This window comes from Astatotilapia calliptera, chromosome 1, assembly GCF_900246225.1.
Source record: "Astatotilapia calliptera chromosome 1, fAstCal1.2, whole genome shotgun sequence".
NCBI lineage: Eukaryota > Metazoa > Chordata > Actinopteri > Cichliformes > Cichlidae > Astatotilapia > Astatotilapia calliptera.
This window is the reverse complement of record NC_039302.1, coordinates 25359086-25384402: the sequence shown is the minus strand read 5'-3', so window position 1 is coordinate 25384402 and position 25317 is coordinate 25359086. Positions and strand designations below refer to the sequence as shown.

At 39.4% G+C, this 25317-nt stretch overlaps 1 protein-coding gene across 3 annotated transcripts in view; it reads right to left on the bottom strand.

Annotated features, from left to right (window-relative positions):
• Window positions 1–25317, bottom strand: part of spata17 (spermatogenesis associated 17) — a 65623-nt gene that overhangs the window by 14362 nt on the left and 25944 nt on the right. Inside the window, exons 7-11 of one of the 3 annotated variants that reach the window (XR_003272659.1) lie at window positions 24555–24797; window positions 20919–21055; window positions 19938–20048; window positions 2221–2290; window positions 482–569 (exon numbers count right to left, since the gene is read on the bottom strand). Coding sequence is in view for 1 of the 3 variants with exons in the window: in XM_026171526.1 (XP_026027311.1) it covers window positions 19964–20048; window positions 20919–21055; window positions 24555–24797 (465 nt within the window). In the remaining 2 variants the exon portion in view is untranslated. Of the gene's footprint in view, window positions 1–481; window positions 570–1836; window positions 2291–19937; window positions 20049–20918; window positions 21056–24554; window positions 24798–25317 lie in introns of those variants that run through there. The other 2 variants (XR_003272660.1, XM_026171526.1) reach the window with 2 other exon arrangements.

Below are 25317 nucleotides of genomic sequence, written 5' to 3'. Positions count from 1 at the left end.
GTGTGGCAGCTGGGACCAGTAAGTGATGACTGTATCTAAATGTTGATCATTGGGAGATGCTCTGTTGTTCTGAAATGAGGTGGTGGGGGATATGTGCATGCATGCATGTTTTGGGAGTTTTCTGGCAGATGTCAAACAGTTGAGGCTTCCCACAGACCTGCTGACAACTCTCTTAGTAACTGGGCACCTTAGGGGCAAGACAGGTGTGTGTCTGTGAGTGTATGTGCTCGTGTGAGAGAAAAAAGGAAACAGACGTGACCTACCCCCCTCTATTTCATCCCATCTGCAGCCTGACATCTGACAGGGACATCACACCAGGCCAATCCACCTTCCTGTGTGTGTGAGTGTGTGTAATTCCTCATATCCAGTAGAAAGGTAATAGTATGTAAATGACCCCACATATGTCATCTATGAGAAGACGGGGATGGACACACACACATACACACACACTATTATACGCACACACTTTAATGCCCTCAGGGTTGGGGGGTCTCGGCCTCTGTCTGATGTCTTTGGGTCAGTTTCTCACACTTCTGACAGGGTCACACACCTCTCCTCTCATTATTAACCTGCAGTAAAATGCCACATAGCCAAACAGAGTGCATATATAGGTGTGTGTGAAAGATTAAGTCACAGGGAGAGTATATGTGAAGAGAAAAGCTGGAAAGCTGTCCGTGTGTGGGAAGGAAAATGAAAGACAGCGACGTAAAGAAATTCAGGTACATGTAGGAGTGTTTAGAGAGACTGATAGGGAAAGGCTGATAGAAAGGGAGTCACTTTCTTGTTTGTGCGTATGTGCACGTCCTTGGGGTATTACCTATCATATTAACAATTTGACAGACTGCCCAGACTCCTCTCCAATTTCCCGTCAATCAAGCACATTCAGCCAACGATATCTCACACTAAACAGTGAAACCACCCTGGTACAGTTTAAACATGCTGCCCCTGTTTAGGACAGTTTAATGTATATATATGAGCATTCAGCGCCATTTAGTAGTTTCAACCCTCATGGCTCCCATCTGCAGCTATTTCCCTACAGACGCTTCCAGCTGCACACTGGTGGTGTTCACTTTAATTTGATTACATTATGTAAAACTGCCACAAGAGAGTAAAGAAATCATAAATATTTTATTTTATTTTAGCATTTTTTGTGTGAAAACTAATGGATGAAGTGAATATATATGTTTTTTAAAAGAGACCTAAAATGAATATACTGGAACAGCAGAATAAAAGACTGAGATGTAAAAAACACATTGCACCAAAAGACAGAGATGTGTATGTGCTTACACAGATATTCTGGACTTTACTTTTTGCTCCCATGATTCACAGTATGCTGGTAGAATTATAAAAATTAAATCCTCTCTAAATTCCATCACAGTTACTGACAGGATTATACTCCATCACTGTGTGTGTGTATGTGAGAGGGGGAGAGGAGACAGGTGATGAGACTCCCACACTCTGGTCACTGCTACACAATAGGATTAAGACCAACACATACCTGTGTGTATGTATGTGTGCTAGCTGAGCAGTGACCATTGGGGAGAGTCTCCTGAATGATAAACAGTGTGTTCTTCTGCCTTTCCTTTGTTCCCTCTTTCTTTGTCTTTATCTATCTCTACATCTATCTTTCCAACCATCTGGACCCTTAGTCTACCCCCCACCCCCTACCCATTAGCCCCAAGTGCCAATACATACAAACATACAAACACACGTAGAGTACTTCACATATGTACAAGATGTATTTTGAATATGTTATGTGTGAGTAATACAGACTTCAGGCAGCCCGGTAAAGTTTGGTGTTGTAAGCAAAAATACATGGAAAAAGCCTGACTTACAGAGCCTGTATTTCTTACTTTCGCTATACGTAAGTGCTTGTGTGCTTATATCTATCAATCCTCTTTGTATTTTTGATATAAATAGCTGCTGCATGTAATGGACCTGATGAGTAAAGATAGCTGCTTTGGTGTCATTGGAGGTCTTTGTACTTTTAACTCAACCACATCTTTTTTGTTGTGTGTGCTAATGACCTTTGCTCTAAATTTACTGAGTTTACAAACTGTTACTTTTTCCCACTAAAGATTTTTATTGGGGTGGATTACATTTCAGTGACGCTCCGATGTGCATAGTGGAAAAGTCAGGGAACAATTAGGGGAGAACGCAGTTGCAATTGATTAAACTGGGTTTTGTCTTTGGTGTCGTTTTCATTGACAAGCATAATACCTTGTGATGCAAAGAGCATTTTTTATGTGCAGTTGAATCCCTGGGTAATGTCTTCATCCACTGGGTAAAACTGTAAGAGAAAATAATGTAATAAGATATTACATTTATTTAAAAAGGTGTCATGAGCACACATGAATTTATTATCTTTACAAAAGCAGAGCATATGCACTTTTCTACCTTTGTGCATGCACACAATTTTACTTACAGCCATTATATCTAAAAAAGTTTAATGTAACAGACTGTGTTGGGTGGGTAATATAAAGTAAAACCATGAGTGCACATATTGAGTTGAAGAAAATACAGTTGTAAATTGTATATGCATATAGACATAATCCCTCCTACTGCTACAGTTTCCTGCATACTGCCTACTATATTATATACTGTAACGTAAAATAAAAGCAAATATGTCACAACCCCCCTAAAGCATGTGTGATGACTCTGTGTAACCATGAATGCATGGCCTTTAAGACTAATAATCTGGCATGTTTCCAAGGCATACACATAAAATAAGTTCAGTTGGGTCTCCTTATATTTTTAAGGAAAAAAAGATATACGTATGTGAAGTGTAGTGCTGTGCATGTGAGTTTGTGAGTGGGTGTGTGTCTGCGCCTCCCCACTCCCCCCAGGCTTACTCCATCAACCTCCCTTCACTAACAGCTGTCTCCCCTCATTTCCATGCTCTCTCCACCCACTAATGGAATTAGCCACAAGTTTCCTGAGGTGAGGCAACACGCACAGACACAAAGACATATAGACACAACTGTGTGCACTGTATTTGTATCCATATACAAGATGTTTTTGCTTGTTCTATTTTTGTGTGTATGTTAGAGATGGACTGCAAAGGTCAAACAGAAGACACAGCTAAATTCAAAACTACTCTGTCAATATTCTGAAGAAAAATAAAAAAAAACAGGGGTTTCTTCCGCATCAAAGGCCAGCCACCAGAAAGTTAAGCAGCAAAAAGAATAACCTAGGACAAAAGAGGAATGTCTAACAGAAACTGGTGAAGTCACCTCACCTGTTGTTTAGCCCATGCTTGATTTAGTGGCTCACACTCACATTTCTATGAATTTCATTACATTACATGTAGTGTCTCAGCTCCAATCTGAGGTGGTGGCATTTAGGACAGTAAGTAATAGTAATGGCCACTTTCCATTCAATTATACAGCAAGTTAAAAGTAAAGAAAACTAGTGAGAACTAGTGGTTACTAGTGGCGTTGCTGGTGTCTGGGTACTATGCACTGTATAACTGCAGTGATGTCTCATGATAGAGTTAAAGGTGAACTGATCCAGATCCAAAACTTTTCCTTCCTATTCTTACCATAACCTTCAAAAAGTTTCAAAGCTCCTGCTAGTGTACACCTTTTTTTCCCTCTTTTTTTTTAACTGTCTCCTCTGGCCCTCTCCACCAATAGGGCTCTGTTTCCTATTGTTTCGTCCTTCATCTCTCTGTCAGCAGATCCCGTCCATCAATAGAGAACTGTCACTCACTAGAGCGACAATTGGCAGCTGTCGATAGTTTAGAGGGTCGCCAGTCTGTATATAGGCTTCAGCTCCTAAAATGCTATCAGCTGCCAATACAAACTCACACATGCACATGCACAGTGTGACATGCACAAGAGAGCAAAGACTCACACACGCGCGTACATGCCTTTTTCTCTTTGCATCCTCATCTCGCTTGATCATCGCTGACACAGGAAAATTTGGTTTGGTAGTAACGATATCAGATCAGATGAGGAAACAAAGAGCCACCTTCTGACTATTCAGTGTTTAGCAGTGTGTATGTGTGCGTGCGCGCACACACACACTCACACACACACACACACACACACACACACACACACACACACACACACACACTTTATTGCACTGATAAAGGTCTTTGACACAGACAAGAGTCACTGACACATGGCTCCCCCTTCTGGAGACCTATAAGACCCTTGGCAATGACATTGCAATCCCCAGTTACACTGTAGCACATTAACATTCATTAATTGATTCCATCATCCATCTATTAATTTAATCACTCCTCCCTCTTTCTGCTATCCATTTCCCCTCACTTTATCATAATCTTTTTTCTTTTAGTTCCCCAGTCCTTTTCCCCCCACATAGTTTCTAAACTTGTATTGTTCCATCACACCATTTCCATCTTTGTATTTCTGTTAGATTTGAAAATCAACCAACAGAAGGTGGCAGATGATTACCGGTTGAGTTTTTCACTGATTTGGCTTCATTTTGATTTATTATGATAAACTGTAAAAATCAAGCTACACACACAAAACCTTCAACTTGTCTTGCAAAACCAAACATTTGACCCAAAACTACTTTAACTTTACTCAAAATCAACCACTACTGTCAAAAGCCACACAAAACCAGCCAATGTGCAAACACAACTTAGCAACTATTACACACTACAGAAATAAATACAAAACACTGTGAGATAGCGGGAAAATAATATTCATCTATTCATTCATTTATTCTTGTACTCACATTTTAACAAAAAAGAACTGCAAGAAAAAAGTTACATATACATAAAAAAAATTACATATTTTTACAGCATATTCAGATAATTTAATCTGCCTCAGCATCAAGCCTCTGTGCTGGGTCAGGCCACAGGACTTCATCCACATTATATGTTATGGTCTCCCTTGCAATGCAATGAGATGCCAAATCCAGCCCTAGCAAGATTCCAGTCCCATCTCACCATGCCCCAGTCATTGCTTGAAGTAGATTTGCCTGTGTGTAAGGGTTTCGGTTTATACTTTCCATCTCCATGCTGAGAAAAACTCCTCGATAGGGTTCATAAGGAAGAGTATGGTGGAAGAAACACACTGATAAAATGCTGCTCATTGTGAAACCAGTTGCATATTTTTGGACCATGGTGAAAGCTTACATTGTCCTAAATGACATGGGATGGATGCTCTGCCTTCTCACGATCTCTCTACTCAAGCAAAGCATCCCGTAGACCATCCAGGAATGTTGCTAGAAGTTCGGTGTTGTATGGCCCAACAGTAACATGACTGTGGAGAACCCCATAGCTGCTGATGGCAGCACAGATAGTTACATTTCCACTACGCTGGCCAGGCAGTTCATTAATAGCACGTTGACCTATGACATTGCAACCTTTTTTCCTCCTTTTTGCTAGATTCAATATGTATGTTGTCTTCTATAATCCACTGCTGTATTTCATGCAGTCGAATTGCATTATTCTGATGGACCATATCCACAATAAGTGTCTCCTGGTGTTGTGAGCGCATGCGTGTTCTCCCACACTCATGCGGCTATCCTTCAATTCTAAACAAAATACCATTTAGTTATAAGTATACTTGTATACATAGCACATGTATACATCATACTATTCATTCTTTTAGAGAACTAAAATTAGTTTGTTGTGTACAGAGAATCTTTGAGCTTGACTCAATGGTTAGGTCTCATGAATACATCTTCGTGGATGAAGCTGTATTCAATCTAGCAAAAAGCAGAAGAAGAGGTTGTAACATGTGTTTTCAATTTTGAGTGGTAGTGTGTTAATGATGAAAACAGTGTGTTTTGTGTAAATGTGTTTTGTGTTTGAGAATGTGTTTAGAGTTTTGGTAAATGGGTGATTCAGATTTGCAAATGAATAGTGTTTAAGATTTTGGCAACTGTGAGATTGATTTGATGAAAGAGTTTTCATAGTTGATGGTTTCGTTTTTACAATGGGATTTGGTGTTTTAGCAATTCAGAAAAACTGTAAGACTAGACTTAAAACGTTCCTGTTTAATAATGGATGTAGTTAGGACTGGATTTCATGTAAAAGATGGACTTAGCAACCATGATGTCATCCATTGCCTATATAGTAAAGGTCCATTGTGATGTGTGAAGACTGTTTTCACCTTTGTCATTTTGGTGTTTTCAAATCAGATGTGAGGCAGATCAAACCGAGAAATATATGGACAATGCACCTTAATAGGCTAGATACTTGCCAGTGACACAGTAAAGAAAACTCTTCATTACTGTTCTTTTTAACTTGAATCTTAATCTAAAATATGAGCTGCTATATTCAATAAGACTAGACAGATTTCTGAAGCCATAAACCCCTCAGGAGAGTGAGGTCACAACAGAGTTGAAGCTTTTTTTCTACTTCTTTACTATCTCAGTGTTTTGCAACCACAGTAGTTGATCCCTTCTACCCATCAGAGAAAAAAAATGTAGTCAATTCCACATTACTTTTAAGACACGGACATTAAGTCCATCTTGTACAATTTGTGTCACCTCTCACAAGACTATGGCATATATTAGAGCCTAATCAATAAGCGTACCAGTATTATTGTTCCAAAAACATCTTTTATATTTCTTAGACTCTCCCAATCAATGACAGACTAATTGTGATAGTAAAGAAATGCAAATATACACAAGTTTAGTTTAAAAAGGAACTACAGTTAGGTCAAAATTAGACCAGGTTGCACCATAAGCTCATGCCAGTTTATAGAATAATACTGTTTTGTTTATCTTCTGACTGCACATTCCTTGGATTTTGATTATTTTTTACGACCTCCTGCTTTTTTCAAAATGTTAAAGTTTCCTTTTTAAGAACACAGAAAAGGAAAAGTGACAGTGATGTGCCTGTCTGCTGTTCTTTACGCACATGGCGTCCATCCGTATGAGAAATGTGATTACAAATGAGAGCGTGAGTGAGAAAGCGGAGTGTCACAGCTGGCATGGCATCTGGCTTGGCATATCGTTGCCCGGCCTCGCTCGCTGCCTGTGCGTTCTAATGTGGCTGTCGACAAGCCCATTAAGAAGCTATTACTAAATGCTCTGTCTCTGCTCCTCTTCCACGCCTTACAGCACAGGCCCGAGGGAATGCCAGCAACATGAAGGAGAGAAAAAGGGGAAGAGAGACAGAAAGAAAGGGAAAAACAGGTTGGGGACAGACAATGGTGCCACATCAATACGGACAACGTACGTGTGACAATACGGTTTCTGACTTAATAACTTTATTTAAAGATAAAACTTGTGTTATATTGTTATGCTACTGTCTATAATAGATAGTAAAGGCTCTTAAATAATGTTATAGGAATTTATCCATAGGAAGAAGTGTTGTGAAGCCATGTAAACCCTGTAGGATTAAACTAAACAATCCAGAAAAATGTGTTTCTCAAAGCAGCTGATGCAACAAACAAGCCAATAATAGCCTCAAAGATGAAGTTCATGGATCCTGTGGACACATACCATTAAAATAGGTCATTACATTAGAATCTTTTATATCACACATTCCCACCTAGTGACCTAATTTACTGGAGAAAAGCTACCTCTTGGCCTGCTAGAAGACACACTTATGGTGTCATTTGATAAATCCTATGTCGCCTCGTGCTGAAGTTATTGCATTCACAGGATTTTCACTAAACTTACTCTGATCTTGAGGTCAAGGTCACTGACAGTCATTCAAGGTATTTTGTAGATGCACCTGCGCTATTAAATTGAAGCCCCTATGCCACCTTGTTCTCGAGTTATCGCATTCACAAGATTTTCAGAAAACTTGACCTCCATTGACCTTTAGTTTGAGGTCACTGAGATTCAAACTTGTCTGAGATTTTTTTCGTGCTTAAAGAAACCATTCATGGATAGAGCCTAATCTGTGCTCTTCATATAGTTTATTTAATGAGTCAAAAATACACAGCTGTGGCAGTACAGATTAAATTTTACACTTTCACAACTGTTTATGTTCAGTACCATCATCTTGGATTGCTAACTAGGTATGTCGGTCTGCTATGACTTTCCACTTGAAACTCCTGGTTGAGGAGTTTTTCAAAATTAAAATCTGTTGGTCTGTTTCAGACTTTCCTTTTTTTATTGTGACTACTTTGGCATGCAAGAGAATCGAGCAAGTTGATTTTAACTAAAACTGACAGATGAATTGTAACTTTACAAGTGATTTTAACCTCCTAGAGCCTGGTGTCCACATATGTGGACATCACATTTTAGGTTGTCTAGACCAAAATACAAAATTAAAGACCTGTAAAGACCTGATATCCACTTACGGGACATTATACTGCCACTGTTCTATCGAAATTTAAAGAGAATATCCTCATATGTGGATCTCATCTTCTCAGAAACAAAAATCAGGTTAAAAAAACCCCAACAACACATAATCCTTTGTTTTTACATTCGTCAGGTCCCAATCAGCCCAAATAGCAAAGAGAAATTAAAAATGCATGCCATGAAAGAGTTCGGGTCTTAGGAGGTTAAGTTTTGAAGACCTGCTCTCACAAAAAAGTTTTAAAAATATAGCATCTTATTCATGTTGTTATTATTATTATTAATGTTATTCCCATTTCCTGGATTTTGCAAGGTGTACGTATCCCATTATGATTCCAATACTCACAAGAGACTGTGTGCAATTTCCTGCTCTGTGTGTGTGTGTGTGTGTGTGTGTGTGTGTGTGTGTGTGTGTGTGTGTGTAAGAGAGGGAGAAAGTGTGTTTGGAGCGATGAACTGCTCTTTTCATGAGTGACTGTGACAGGTTTCTCATCAGGCCCTGAAGCCTCCTCGCAGTTAGAGACCATGTACAGCTCAGTCCCCAAACAACAAGCACACATGAACACATACTGAAACGGGTGATGATTTGAAAGACTTTTCCCATTAAAAAAACAGCATATCGGAGCAGTAGTTGGTACCACGTGTGTGTGTGTGTGTGTGTGTGTGTGTGTGTGTGTGTTTGTGCATCTGAGCCGACTACTGGAACTAAGCGGGGCTCTTAATCACGGCTGTAACGGGCAACATTACCAGCAGCGGCAGCAGGCTAATGATGAATGCCCGAGTCTCTGTGCAAACCCTGACCTCCTTTTCTGCTGTGATGCACAAAAAGCTCTAGTCCTCTCATCAAAAATTACACACACACACACACACACACACACACACACACACACACACACACACACACACACACACACACACACACAGGTATTAGATTACACCAACGCATACATCTTAAACAACCGAAGCAAACAACCATGTGTTGAACAAAAAATTGCTTGTGCACGCACACACACAAATACAACTTACTGCTCCATAGAAGGTGATTTACCTCCAGCCAGCCTGCTCAGGAAATGTGTGTGTGTGTTTGCAGGTGTGAAAGAATACAACTTCCATTGCTAAGAGAATCTAAAAAGTTGTGTCAAGTCCAGATATATTAAATCTGGAACTGAAACGGTAAGAGAATGTTTGAGAGGTAAACACAAGAAAGAAAGAAGTGGAAAGAAATATCAGTAGAGGTAGCATGAAATGTAAATGAGAGAGGAAGAGAAATTGAAATAAAAGAGGGGAAAAAAGATCAGCAGATGAAAGAGACAGATGGTAAAAAAAAAGATGTAAACAAGAAAGATTTTGCAACGCAGAGAGTGAGTAGTTATAAACGAATGTAAAGTTTTGATGAAGGACAAACTAATGTCAGGGAGTTGGGCGGTTTGGGCTTCCTGCTCCCCGGCTAGCACATGTGATCCCGCCTGTCACTCACACTCCATCGCCATGACAATCATCATAATGCCGACGCCTGGAGGGAGGGACAAGCCTGTCCTTGTAACAAACAGAAGCCCTCCGCAATCTGACGCCGACAACTGTTAAGAACACACACACACACGAACATGACAACCGTCATGTAGTGCTGCCACATAAATAGACAAATATAAAACAAACTCCACTGTAGATTTATAATGAAAGCTCTTTTCAGTAACAATGATGTGATTTGATATGTTACTGTCACCCATTCTGGACCATGCTGCATACATTGTCAAACTCATTCATTGCATAATATGCAGCATGTGGTCATCCGTGCATTTGGACAGGTGTGTGTGAGTGTGTGTGTGTCACATGTGTGCCTATACATTTATTTAGCCTAAGCATTCAAACAATACATGTGAGTGCATGACTGGTGTGTTCACATATCATATGTGTGTGTGACAGACAAGTGAGACAGAGACAGAGAGACAGTGCGTATGTGTGTGCATGTTGGCCACAGGGTGGGAAACGGGGACTTGTCAAACTGAGGAAGAGATGGCAAACTGGATGGTGATGCCAGCTCAGTGTGACAGCTTCTTCACATACACACACACTCACACATACACACATGCTCTAGCCCCCCAAACCTGCCCTTGCCCATACTATAGAGCTGTGAAAGCTGGGATACAGAAAGAAAACGAGACTGGTGGAACCTCCCTTTAACTGGAGGCTGATTAGTGTGTGTATGTGTGTGTGTGTCGGTGTGTCTGTTTGCGCGCGCACGTGTGCGTCTCTGTGAGTGTGTGTTTGTGGTGGGATGGGGTTCAAAATGTCACATCAATTTGTGGCTCCACTGTTTCTGAAAGAGGCTAACCCCACTGCCACTTAAGTTTAGCACATCAGTGAACGGCATAGCGGCAGACAGGACACATACATGCGTCAGTACACACACGTGAAACCATTCTAATCCAGTAATTACCTACTTAGAACTGCAAGCACACACATTTATATTGGGTTATATAGATATAATTTAACTTGATAGACAATTTCCAACTGCTTCAGATGGTGACTCTGGAACATGTTTTAAACTGCTGCTGCTGCAAAACTATTCTTTTTGAAAAACAATGTTAAAATGCTCAGTTGATCAACATCCCATGCAGTAATATTATATAATTACACATGCTGACATATGTGTTAATTTTAAATACTAGATGACAGTTCAATACAGCTTGAGAAATTCACCATGTGAATTATAATAATAGCAATATTGATAATATACTGATAAGCTTGCATCACTATCTCCACATATACACAAAGATTAGTTGAAATCAGTCTTTTGGTAGGATGCTTCACTCCACGTTACAGTGGAAAGAGTCAGCAGAGGTAGAGTTGTTGGTTAGAAACCCCCAAGAGTGACCTGGGCAGGGCGTCAGACTACTTTAACCACTCATCTCCATTAACAGACTCGCAGATATTATTATGTTCCCAGGGGAGCAGGCGTGCTCTAACCAACCGTTTAGCCTCTCCCTCTCTCCACTCTGATGTCTCCTTCTCTCTGCTGTGATGTTATACTATGAAAGAAGACAGCAGAGAGAAAAATATGAGATTGATTTATTTGCTTCAGTGTTCTTTGGGATGGAGTCCTCTCCCACACTTTCTCTCCTGTTTCTCTCTCTCTTTCTCTGGAAACTGAAACCAATTAGTGGGCAGAGCACTTGTAGTGGGGAATGTAGGGCAAGCGAGGAGTAATAAAAAAGTATTGACTTTTCTGTGACTGTATGCGGCGTGAAAGGGGTGCCGCGGCCTTGTCCGACATGAAAGGAGCTCCATTAATTTCACTTATTTCTCCCAGGCCCCTGTCAGGAGGCCCTAATGCGTCCCAGGCGCACTTCTCACATGCAGGCACTCAGACAGCACGACACAGCTTCAGCCTGGTTACTAAATGAGTTTACATTATATATCAGTGAGGGAGAGAGAAGTGCAAAAGAAAAGAGTCATTTCTAATTCTGTGGTTGAGACACAAAGCGGGGCCTTTCATACATGGCTTATTTGCCCTAACCTCACCTCCCCATCCTGCTGAACTCTTGCTTTCTTTCACTTGTTCTGCATCATGCAAACACACAGTCCCAGAAAAGAATGACCTACAGTATCAAAACAGGACCACAGCAAAGACCATTTTGATTTAACTAATCATGCTTCTCTTTTGGGACATCATAAAATACAACACAAGGTCTTTGCATTGAGGACTTGTGCAAGATATCTTACACATAGGTCAAAAATTTAACACGAATAGTAAAAAAAAGTTAAAAAGAAAGAAAGCATATACATTTTTACTGTACGCAAAGATAGCTACTTCGAAGCCCAACAGTTTTAAGAGGTGTTCCTGCATTTTTACAGCTTTATCACATTTATCAAAAAGATTATCCCAGATCCTCCTTAATTAAAAAAAAAAGCAAAAAAAAAACCCAGCAAAGACAGGATTTTTGAACTTTTCTCATTTTGCACTTAATGATGACCTAATGCCACCAGCTAAATTACATTTATCTGGAATTCCAACAGTACCGGGTAAGTGCATGTAACCTTGTGTCTGCATGCTTGCATACACTGTGTGTGTATGCTTGAGGTACACACACCACATGAGTATCTGTGTGTGTGTGTGTGTGTGTGTGTGTGTGAGAGAGAGAGAGAGAGAGAAAGAGCGAAGAGTGAGAGGCTATCTGCAGACAGAAACTAATCAGTGTGTGTGAGATAAGAAAGCAGCCTTTATGGTGTATGGTAATCAGCCCCCCTCGGCCTGCCACCGCCATGCATAATCACCACGACTTATTCACATGATTGATGAAATATGCGTCTGTGAAATCTGAGCCGCTTTTGTTATCATCCTGTTTTTCCCCGCTCCCTTCTCTCTTTCCTTTTCTCTCAATCTTTTTTTTGTCTGATTCAACCTCTCCATCCCTCTCTATATCTATCCCCTACTCTGCAGTAGCCAAAGATGTTTGGAACAATGCACAAACAAGAAATTACACCCACAGTATGGGGTCCCTCTTACTAATAAACACCCCCCCCACACACACACACACACATGCACACACTCACTCTACACATACTTTCTTCTCATGCGGTAGTTATGTGATACACAGGGCATATATACAATATTTTTGTAAAGAATAAGACAATAACTAAATGAGAAGTACTAATTATTCAGTCTTGCAAAGAGTGTGAACGGGTGAGCCGGATTAGAGGGGGTTGCTGAGAGCAGAGAGAGAGGGAGAGAGATGACATGATAGATGAAATTAGATACATGCTTCAGAGAACTCATCACTGACATGCAATCACATTAATCTGGAAACAAATGCAGAATTCAAAACTAACATATCAAGAAGAAACAAAACAAAAACAAAAAAACAATATAAACAAAAACGACTGCAGCAAATCCTTATGAAAATGCAGTTACCAGAATGAGTGGCTATGGTTGTGACGTGTCTGGTCATGGTGATAAAATATTGTTTATAATGAGGGTGTTAGTTCTATACAAATAGGTTTACCATAAAAATACAACTAGAATGGAAATTAATTAGCATAACTTTTTGTCTTTAGTTACCTCATATTTTCCATGCTACCATGGTTCAAATGTGACAATCTTCCTGCAATTTCTCCATTATTCTTTATCTTCATATTGCTATTGGTCATTTCATGATTCTAACAACACATAATACAAAGGTTTAATGAATCTTGTGTAATCCTAGTTTTCTATTAGCCACTGCAAATGCCCTGTGGGACAAAACAGTGAAATTCTGGTTATCTCCCAAAGGCATTCACAGTGCAAAAGTTCGCAAAAATGAAAAGTATCTGATTTTTGCCAATTTTCGTCAATTCCAATGTCAGAAGGCGGTTACAGACACTGTTTGACCGTCTGACAAGTATACTAGCACCCTAAGGCTTAGAATAGGAAAGAACTAGGAGAGAGAAAGCCTAGGAGGAGGGCTGCAACTAGGACTTTGATTTGGGTTGAAAGTAGGCACTGGGGGAAGGTGGGGGCTGAGACTGAGGGTAAGATTAAGACTTGGGCTGGGGCTGGTGAATTAAGGGCCTCAGCCTCGGGGTGCTATTACACATCTATAATGAGAAACGGAGAAGAGGGAGGCTTGTCTTTGCACCTCGGCACACCTTAGATTAAATATGCACAATTCCCATGCAAAATGGGCCACGAACAGCCGGGACCAGCATTGCTGTCTAATCCCCTGTGCTGGAGTTGTTTCAGCCAGGGTTAACAGGCTCATCAGTCAACACGGGCTGCTTTGCACAGGACATCAAGGCCATTTGCTGGTTTAAGTGTTTGTGATTGCTTCTCTTTCCAGGTCCCATCACCACCCCCAACACATATTCCCACACTGGCTAAGGAACATATGAGACTTTAATAGCACACACATACATGTGCATATACCCAAGTGTGCACATCTTGTATAGTTACAACTGATAAAGGGGTGGTTTTTATACATACACTAGGCAGCTTAGAAAGTTACAAAAGCCATAACACAAAAAAACCAAACATAACCTGAAAAAATAGGACTCACACACAGTGATACATACACACCTTATACCTCCAATAGATAGATACAGAATGTGGGTGCTGGATTCTCTGTGCCCATCCAATAAGACAAGCTCCTGGCCTAGAAAAATGAAGCCACTGTGAAAGTGCCCAAAACAGCAGTACATTTGAGGGTAGCCCCAACAGTCAATCAATCCAAATAGACTTAAAAAGATTAAAAAAAAAAAAAAAAAACGCATCTGAAGAGAATGAATGTTCAGAGCCTGTTTTTTCTAGACCAAAAATAGCCTGGGTCTTCATGTCTAATCTATAATTGCTATAAATTTAACCATTACATTTGAGTTTACTTAAAGTTAACTGACTGATGGATGCCAACAAATGACTATAGTGGGCCACTGTCTAGCATTGACCTCTTAGAATTTCAGTCATGGAACTGGACCTCTTTACTTTCTGTGTAGTGTTGGTGCCATTTGGAATATGTGAAAACCACAATTGCTTGTGGTGTGTGTACATCCAAGTCTATCCAAGAAGTCTGAGGTTCATTTTTTATAATTGTTGGTCTGCTCCTGGTTTGCTTGTTTTTTCTTAGCACTAAATAACAGGTACTGTATCTATCTTATGTAATAAAGCAGTCAATGGACGCTGCTCCTTAGTTAATGGATATCTGAGGAGTCTACCCTTTTTTGGGTGGGCTCCTAAGCTACCCAAATACCCAATGGTCACTTCTGGCTTTTAAAACTAAAATAGTGACACCAAAAATTATATTGTTTCAAAAACCAAGACATGACCTGTTGCAGCTGATGCCTGCCCCTTGCTGAGTCTGATTCTGCTGAAGGTTAAGAGGGAGTTGTTCCTTCCCACATTCGCAAAGTGCTTGCTTATAAGGGGTCATTTGTTTGTTGGGGTTTTCTTTCTAAAACTGCAATCTTTACCTTACTGTATAAAACAACTTGAGGCAACTTTTTTGTGATTTGAAACTATATAAATAAAACTATATAAATAAACAGAATAATGCCATGGATAATATGTCCATTTTTTATATACAGTCTTTGATCTACATTTTAGCTTCATCACAATCCATTTATATTTCTCTCTCTCTATATATATATATATGCACTCAGATATTTTTTACAAGAATGGGGAAAGGGGTGTAGAAAAAGCTACTGGTTGGTAGTACAGATGAAGAAGTCAGAAAAAGAGAACATATGCAAATAAAGAAGATAGCAAAGATGAGCAAAGAAAAAGTGATGGAAGGAGAAAGACATCGACAGTGATTATACTACACTATATACAGCATGGTTCAGTGGAGCATATCCTTACAGGGACAGGCAGTCCATTAAAGTACAGACACCCCTATCCAGCTTGTCTGCCTCCTTTCTCTGACACCTATGTACACATGGAGAAGAAAACATCTACTCAGACTTAAAAACACTTCCATCTTGATTTTGGAATAACTATGATGACATAGCGTTTTATATTGCAGTTAACTTATATTTTCACACCAATACTGCCAATCTGTTAGTGGTTGTGGTGTTTTGTTGGGTGTATTAAGGCAACCTTATTATTTTATAGAAAGAAAGTTCTACAAAGTCACTCAATCTGGTAGAGTTTGGTCCAGAATCTTTTAACGAAAATATCTAAAGTCATTCATTCTTTCAAATCTTACCAAAATATATCTGCTACTTAGCAGATGCTGTCCATTTAACATCATGCTGTGTGAACTTGACCCTCACTGTTACTCTGTATACAGTCCTAAATGTCACCATAATGTAAATGAATTGGTGGGTTAACTGATAAGCCTGAGGTCTCAAGTAGGAAGCGGTGTGGCGGGAAATGCTTTATGGTTGAGCAAATGGCAGGGCTTCAGAGTTTTACACAGGCTGTAAAATGGTTAGTAGTAATGGTTAGTAACATGGACCCTAATGCAGCAGAGTCAGATAGATCACTTGAATCAATATCACAGTAAATCATAAATGCATCTTGTTAACCAATCTAGCTAGTTAGAGCTGGAGTTATCTGACAGTGTCCTAGGTTATCTTTGTTATTCAAGCACAGTGGTTAAAAAAATGAGATTGCAAAGCCTAAAGTGTCATAACAGCTTTTGGATAACCAATGAGGGTTGACACAGAGACTACATCTATCTTTTAGATACAGTCTGTGGAAACAAGAACAGATAAATCAGAACATATTCTGGTGTATATCAATCTGTATTTGTTCTGATAATCCATTTGATTTTGACTTTCACCCTTAGACGAGTTTTTTCGCGTTTTAATATCCACATGGCAGCATTATTATTGGTAAATTCAAATTAAAAGGTTGTGAATACCATGGTCTTCCGTGATATCATGGTAATTTCAAGAAAACATTTGATCAGTTTCATTATTATTTACAAATTGTCTTTCTTCCTTTACTGTAAAACCACACATATTGACTATAAGTTAGGAAAACAATTTATCTTTAAATCTAGGCTCAGTTTACACCTGAGCCTAGATTTAAAGATAAATTATTAAATAATGACTTTTGGGTTCACTGTTATGAGTCTGGCAAAATAATCACACTATATGATTTTTTGAACTATAATTTTCATACTAGTCTCAGCTTAAATACATTATTAGTTTCAGGAGTAATTTGCAACATTAGCTGCTTCAACTGCTGCAATGAAAACTATTATTAAAAAATAGTTTAGACCAAATTTGGCCAACGTTCTTTTCAGATATATGATCACTTGAAAGGGCCAGAATTAAGAAAGATGGACATTGTATAGTGGTCCACTGATCCAAAGCCGTTGCTACAGCTAACACAATCTTTAGCCTTGCCTCCACTTTGTTATTACTATCTTGGTATTACTTTTAGCCATTGATACATAATTTATGTTTATTTTTTTATGACTGATGTTATATATGCTTTTGGGGTTTTTTGCCTCCACTGCTGTTCTGGTTGTTTATTAGTATTTATATTCTATTATGTGTCGATGCATTTCCTTCTTCGTCTGCCTGTCCAGTTTGATTTGTATTTGTTTTCATTTATTTATGCCCTTTAACTTTTCATCCCTGTGCATTAACTTCTGTTCTGAAAATGATTTTTTCTCTATGTCTGGACCTCATATTTGGTATTATTTCAATAAACAATTACCAGAAACAAACAAACAAGCAAAATTTTAAAAAGACCTGGACCTAGGGAAGAGTGCTTGTGTTTTAGTGTGTATCAGGGAGTTTCTCCTGATGCTCTGAAAGTTATGATGGACATCAGTCTAATGAAAAGAGAAGGAAAGGCTTGGAGCACAGATAAACACAGACGTGACCACTCACTGTAGTGTACTTTATTAGCACGTAGCCTCCTAATTAGCTATCTTCTATGGTTATAGGCAGAACCACTGGTGACATGGCTAATAACGACCACAAAATTAGCATGAACACAGAGGGCTTTCCCATATCTGCATTTGAAATTAGTCTTTGCTGGAGCATGTAACTGGTTCACAATCTTTTATAGCATTTTATCTTACAGTACTTACAGGCAATGTGTTGCTTACCAATAACCTACATTTTGCTCTTTATCACTTTATTTCTCCTGAAATAACAATGATAATAACAATGATAATATAACATGAACTAACGAGTAAAATAACCATCATTGTTGTGTTGGCATAACAGGATTACCAGGAACATAGGCAAAAAGGGTAAGCAGACATATGGGCAAGAAAAGGGGCAACCTTTACACAGCGCTCTTTGGCCTGAGACAGGGAACTCAGCTTTTCAAGAGGCAGGGACTGGCATTTTTGTGAATTTGTGTGGATGCATGTGGATATGTGTGTGTGTACACTGACAGACTTTCATATTGTGACCCAGATGGCTAAGGTAAATAAAGGTCCAGGAGTCACAGGCTATTTCTAGGGCTTGGTTTGGTCTGAGGATGCTGTGTACATACTGCCAAGAGCTGTGATGGTCAAGCCAAAGAAAACAGAAAAAAAAAACTGGGGTATGTTAATGATGAGGCTTCAGGCTGTGTGGAGAAGCTAAAGCAACGCTTAAGGTGATGATTACAAGCAAGGCTAGGTAATGTGGCAGAGACTGGGTGAGAGGGCTATGGCTAGGATTTGAAAATAATTAGGAGCATGGCTGGATAACATAGCTAAATAATGTGGCTGGGGGGAGGCTGGCTAGGCACGGTATGAAGATGATGAGTACCAGGGTTGAGCTGTCCACTCCACTGGCCCTGTGAGATGTGACAAGAAGCTCCGCTGGCTGCTGCTATAGCTCACGGTGATGCCAATGATAGGACTAATGCACTAATTATCACAGAGTGAGAGGAGAGAGAGAGTAAACAGAGGTAGAGAGATACAAAGACACAGAATCTCTGAGAGAAAGATGTGAGGTTTGATGAGTTCTGAGTGACAGCAGTATGACAGGACTGGGCCGAGGACAGGCAACTACTGTCTTTATCATCTTCCTCAACAACATCCTGCATGGCAAAGTTATACTATACAGAGAATACGTTTAGCAAATATTTGATTTGAGATAAAATAAAATAATAGAAAATAGCTAAACGTGTCAGCAAACACACACACATACTTATCTAAGAAATGAATCAACTTAATAAATGAATCCTGGCTCATCCCACCATTTAAATGACCAAATCTCATTCTAATTCACACTTATACTTACCGACATATTATTTGATAATCAGTGGGCATGCCCGTTAACACACAGTTAAAACTGCCATGCAGCTTTGCTGTGAACCTGCGTTAGTTCAACAGCATATTTGGGACATTTGTTTCCTGTTTTGTCTAGACAGGTACTTTTCACCCAAACGGGGCTAGGGCGATAGGCAAAGTCAAAATACTACCACCAATGCAGATCTACAACCTTCCTAAAATTGTATTTGACAAACATGATACAGTGAAATATGGATCGTACTCCCTCAATTTCTCTTGTCAGTTTGAGGAGACCCCGTTCACCCACTCACTCTCTCCTCATACTTATTTATCTCCACTTCCTGGGGCCGTGTTAGTTCATTCCCCTGTCGCTGCTCTCTCCTTTTTCCCTTGCTCCTCTCTCTCTCTCTCTCTTGTTTCACTCCTTGTTTCCGGGCAATTGGGTCTGGTTGCTGGTGGGGAGTAAGGGGCTGGGGTGGAGCTGCTGGGAACTTTGTGTATGTGTGTGTGGATGTGCACGTATGCGAGTGTGTGTGCTGGGAAGTGAGCTAATAAAGGACGGTGATCCATGAAAGGCCTTGAGCAAAGACACAGTCAATTACCTAATGCCTGGACCAGACCGCAGGGCCCACGCTCACACATTCTCTCACTAACATACCCACACATACACATCAATGCATACACCTCATTTACGTATACATGGAGAAGGGGCAGTGGAGGGCATAGCTGGGAATTGTGTGTATGGGTGTGGGTGGGTGTAGATATGCGTGTGATGGAGAGTGGCGATTTATTAAATTGCTGTCACTTTTGACAAATTTGTGCAACACAAGTTGAAAGGTTTAGGTTGTGCTGCTCTGTTTTTTCATGTCTTTCTTAGAAGAAGAATTATACCTTAGGATCAAACTAATTCAACCATATAAACCCTTTACAACAGCTTTTAGCCCATTCAGACCATTCCCTCTACATGGGATAATTAAATAAATAAACAAACAAATGATTTTTTTTCTTTTTGTTTAGTCTTTTTAGTTTTCATCATACCTCCTCTGATAACCAGTGTATATTAATCATCTGAAGCTCTTGCCGGTATGGGCTGGATGAGGAAATGAACTGCTGCTGTGGCTCAAATGGTGAAGTGTACTTCCTGTTCCTCTGGGTGTCAGACAACAAGAAACAGCAAAGTTATACAATATAGTGCACACAGGTTTTCAGATTGGTTTTATTAAAACTGTTGTTTGCTAAGCATGTCTTTCACTTTTATAGGGCTAGATTCACTGGTGTAAAACCCTCCATGGATATAAAACTACTGTCAGGATTTACTAGAGATGGTGCAGTGTCAGTTTTGAAACTAAGAGTTTGCGGGAAGCAATTTACTGCAAATAGTGGCATATTTAATTATGAAAGCATGTCTTATTTTGCACCAGAATAGCTGAAAGTTGCAGCTGGGAGCTTTGCTATATTAGGGATGCCAGCAAGCAACTTTATCAGAATTAGCGCGTAATTGGCACAGATGGACAGCACAAAGCTGTGAGTTTAGTGCCAAAGCTTTGTTCTTTTGTCCTGTAGGGCTTCACTGAATCTTGATCCCAAATGTTTAGAGTGGAGCTCCACATATTTCAGTAACACCAGTATTTTGATAAAATACAGCTTAAACTGAACTCAATTTAACATAGAGCATCAAAAGGAGGAGGCGAATACCAACACAAGACACATGCAAGGATATAGCTTACACTGGATTATTATGTTATTATAACTTTTTAGTAACATTTCTGTACAGACCCCACAATGAAAAATTGTGTCTATCTCTTTCAGCAGTGCTCACTCAAAGAACAGCTTCTTGCTAGTATCGAGTTAATACAGACACTATTTGCAGTAAATAATATCTGTTAAAACGCACCAAACAATGGACTTGGACATACCTGTAGCTGAATTATGTTAGATTAATGTATGAATGTTCTAATATATTGTATCCAATCTAAAAGAATTATCCAGACAGGTCGGACAGAGAACTCCTGTACAAACCTAAGTCTCACTGGCTCGAGTTCATGTAGCTGATTCTGGGCCTCCTCTAGGTGCATGTAAGAGGTCTGCAGACATAACATCAATTCACGACAATGCAAGCGCTGCTCCCAAGCCTCTCCTGCTTCTCTGTAAAGACCCTGGAATAAGGACAGACAAAATAGACAGTACATTAGTCGAAAACTGATCGCAAAATCACTCTTTTGCAGAATTAAAAAAAGACAGAGGTCAGTCCTCTGCATCTCTTCTCTTGTGACAGGAGAAAGGCTAAGTGTAGAGAAAGAATAAAAAAGATCAAGTGGCAGGAGAAGTAAAACCAAGCATGTTAGTTCAATTTTGGAGAGAGGGGGATGGGAGGGGTATCAGTTAAAAAGAAGACAGTTTTGGAGCAATGAGGACACTGTCTGCAATGGGTTAAAATCATGATTTGGGCTTTTGTGGTGATTTGTTAATTGAAATCTAAATGAATATGATAGTGGATCTTTTTCCCTGTTCTCTTCTTTTCCCCTCACCCCCAATTAGTTCCAGCATATGGGTGCCCCTCCCTGAGCCTGATTCTGCCAGAGTTTTCTTCCTGTTAAAAGTGCAACAATTGTGCAGGAAATATAAATAGTAAGAAGACTGGAATAACCAACAAACAAGAAGAACATATATATAAAAACAAAGGCACACAGTAACAATGACAAGTTGAAAAGTGCTTGAATGTTGTGCAAAAGACTTTGGAGTATAGAGTCTTTGCGTAAGTGGCCAGAGGGATGAGGGTTACTCAGACTATGGCTGAGATTAGTGGGTAAGTGGTTGGGTGTGGGGTGTGGAATGGTTTTCTGTAAATATAGCAGTGATTTCAACGGAAAAGACTAAATTATGAATTGTCTGGCTTCTTAAATAAGCTGAGTTTATTTAAACTCAGTTTATTTAAGAAGTCAACTTACATAATATCTGTGTTAATGTTGTTAAATTGTTAAGGTAAACTGAAGAAACACACACACAATTAAAAAGTCTTGAGCCACCCCTCATTTCTTTTTATTTTTCTTCCATGGAGACTGACTTTCTCATGATTTTTTACAAATGGTCTTGAACAATAGTTCTTCAGGCTCTCTTTTTGTTTGTTCGTTAAGCCACATTACATTTACCTATGATTCACTCAATCATAAAAAAGGCGTAACTCAAGGGATAAACCAGACAACTTTTCGAAGAACCTATTTTAATTGGTATCTTTAGGCACTTTGTCACTTATTATCAATTCATTAGTTAAATTTAGAGAACATGCGGAAGATAACACAGTGATTCCCATGGAGCTAATAAGCTGAAAACTTGGCACATCTCAGTATGGTGTGCAGTTTGTCCTTAAAATATTTGAGGAGTCAAACAAGAAGAAGAGATCATCATGGCAATGGATCCAAAAACACTGCCAATGCACAAAAAACTACATCTGGATTAAAAAAGAAAACACAAAAAACCCACAACAAAAAAACAAAAACACACCATGGAAGACTATCAGTCATGGATTGGCTTCCCGAGAGCCCGGACCTCAACATTACTGAAGAAGTACATCCAGCTAACATCTAAGGTAGAGCTCTGGATTTATGTCCAAGAAGGCTGGAGAAATAGACTGCTTACAGAAATTACAAGAAAGCTGCCTAAGAGAGTTCAGGCTAAGTGCAAGAACAAAGGTGAACAAGCTTGTTGGAATATATATGTGTGTATGTGTGTGTGTGTGTGTGTGTGTGTGTGTGTGTGTGTGTGTGTGTGTGCGTGTGTGTGCGTGTGTGTGAGTTGTCCGTGTGTCCAGCGAAGTCAAATCTCAAAGTGGATGCTCTAAGACTACATTACTTAAGAACTTGTGCGAATAACGGCTAAACTTTTGGGAATGCAGATTAACTTAAATGTTTTCGCTATGTTTAAGGTGACCTTCAGTTGTTGTTTGGTGTTAAAAAAAGAAGGGAGAATGAGGAGGAGAGAGACAGAGACCCTGTCCTTGCTCCTATCACCACGGGATCATTGGCCTGGCCTGACCACTTCCACAGCCAGCACCTCAACCTTATCCATCACCACTAGATAGTTATCACACCAGAGATGGAGGGGGTGTGGGATGTAGGGGTGAGTGCAAAAGAAAAGGGGACTTCCTGCACTAATGACACGAGCTGAACACACACAAAAAAGACACACTATGAGGCACACATGTATAAATATAGACAATTATTCTTCATATCAACCATAGAGACTTTCCTAGGACACCATTAATAAACCTATTCCCATTTCGGCCAGCTGGAGACATGCCTGCATGTGTATGTAAGTGTATGAACTGCAGCTAATAAAAGGAGACAAATGTACGCCTCATTTCTGCTCACTTATGTTTTACATTACTAGAAACTAATACTAGGGAAAGCAATTTGCCATAAAGAGCCACAGAGTGGAAAATATTGCTCTTCAATAGCACTCAAATCATCATCATACACACAAATGCAAACACAGACACATGACACATACAGTCACAAACTGGATTATCCTTTACTGAACCAAGACAAATTCTCAGTTGAGAACAACCAAAGTAAATATTCAAATAGTGGCAACTCAGGGTTCGTCTATTTTTATCAGCCACTGGATTAATATAGTACACATTTTGACTGGTAACTGTCATAATTATGTGATAGTTCAATATGAAACAGTGGCAAATCTGTTCTTTTCTCTCTATGATATGTCCAAAGGTCTTTGATGAAAATTTACTCTTTAAAATGAACACTTATTCTTGATCATTTTGGACAAAGCAATATATTGTTAAAACAATTTCTGTAAAAAAAAAAGAAGAAAATGTGTTCACAACATATAAGATCAGAAAAATACTAATTTATTAAATTTATTATTTATCAAATTAAATTTTAATTTCTGTTGAATGTATATATGTCGCTTATTTGCTTAATGGAAATATAATGCATGTTTCCATGGAATTTAACAAAATTATCCATATATATCTGTAATATACAGAAACAAATACATACATCTAAACTTCAAATTCAAGTGGAATGTGTATGTGAATGTGTATTAGTTTACATTTAGAACAGAAGAGCCCTTTATTGTCATTGTACCTGGACAACAAAATTGTGGATAATTGTACAGTTAAATCGTTACCTGACACAGCACATATCATGTTGTTGTGGTCCACTAGTCAGAGCTGTGCATGCAATTTTAAAACACACACACACACACACACACACACACACACACACACACACACACACACACACACGCACACACTGTGGTGCACAAATATAGTAACACATAACTACATAGTCCCACAGAGTACTCATTGAAATAAAGGCACTAAACGACTCTATGCAGTAGCCCCCAGGAGAGCTGTCTGCCATGCTAATGATGTCATTCTTCTTTAAAAGGAGTTTTAAAGGATCTCTGCTTTCATCAAGAACCATCCCCCATGAGGAAGGAAGGTGATGTTGAAGGCTTTAATAATTAGTATGATACTTTGTTAAACTAACAGTCTGTTTCACCTCTTGAACATGCTTAAATCCAGTTTTTCACACCATCACATCTCATCTCTTGTATATCTGCTTTTATACTACTGTATTTATCTGTTTTCTACTTGTTTATGTCTTTTATAGGCAACGTTTTGACCACCGTCACCTGCTGTGTCTTGTTGGCAATGGGAGGCAGTATGGGCCTGGAGCTGTAAGTTCTAGAGGTTTTGATCAATGGGGATCCAAGAGTCACAGGGAAACTAGAGCTTGTTGAGCTTGGGATGCCCAAGAGACAAGCCTTGCCCCTGGAGGCCAGCCTGGTGGGGGCCTGGTACTTGACCTGCTGCCTCAGCAGCAGCTCCATCTCATGAGGAGCTGGCCTGAATGGAGAGTTGAAGACCCCTGGGCACTGAGGAAACAGAAAAAAAGAGAGAGAGGGTAAAAGCGTGAAAACATTAAATTAGGATTTTAAAGTCATTAGATTAAAATGTATTTCTTACTAGTAATTAAATTTTTTTAAATTAATGAATCAAAATCAAATCAAATTTATTTCTATAGCACATTTAAAAGCAATTTAGTTGACCAAAGTGCTTCACAATTAGTTCAGAACATGAGAAAACAATAGAAAAACAAATACAGATAAACGAGATGAGGCAATGACAATGTATAACATGAAAACAAAAAACCCCCATAACAAACGTAAAACAAGCCTGATGGTACTCAAACTGAACTAAAAGCCAACATAAACAGTGCGTTTTAAGATGTGATTTGAAAGACTGAATAGACTCTGAAGTGGCTAAGTTATTCCAGAGTCTAGGTGCTGCGACTGCGTAGGCCCGATCTCCTCTATGCTTCAATCGAGACCTCGGTTGTACTAAGAGCATCTGGCTGGACGATCTCAGTGCTCTTTTGGGGTTACACATGTTGAA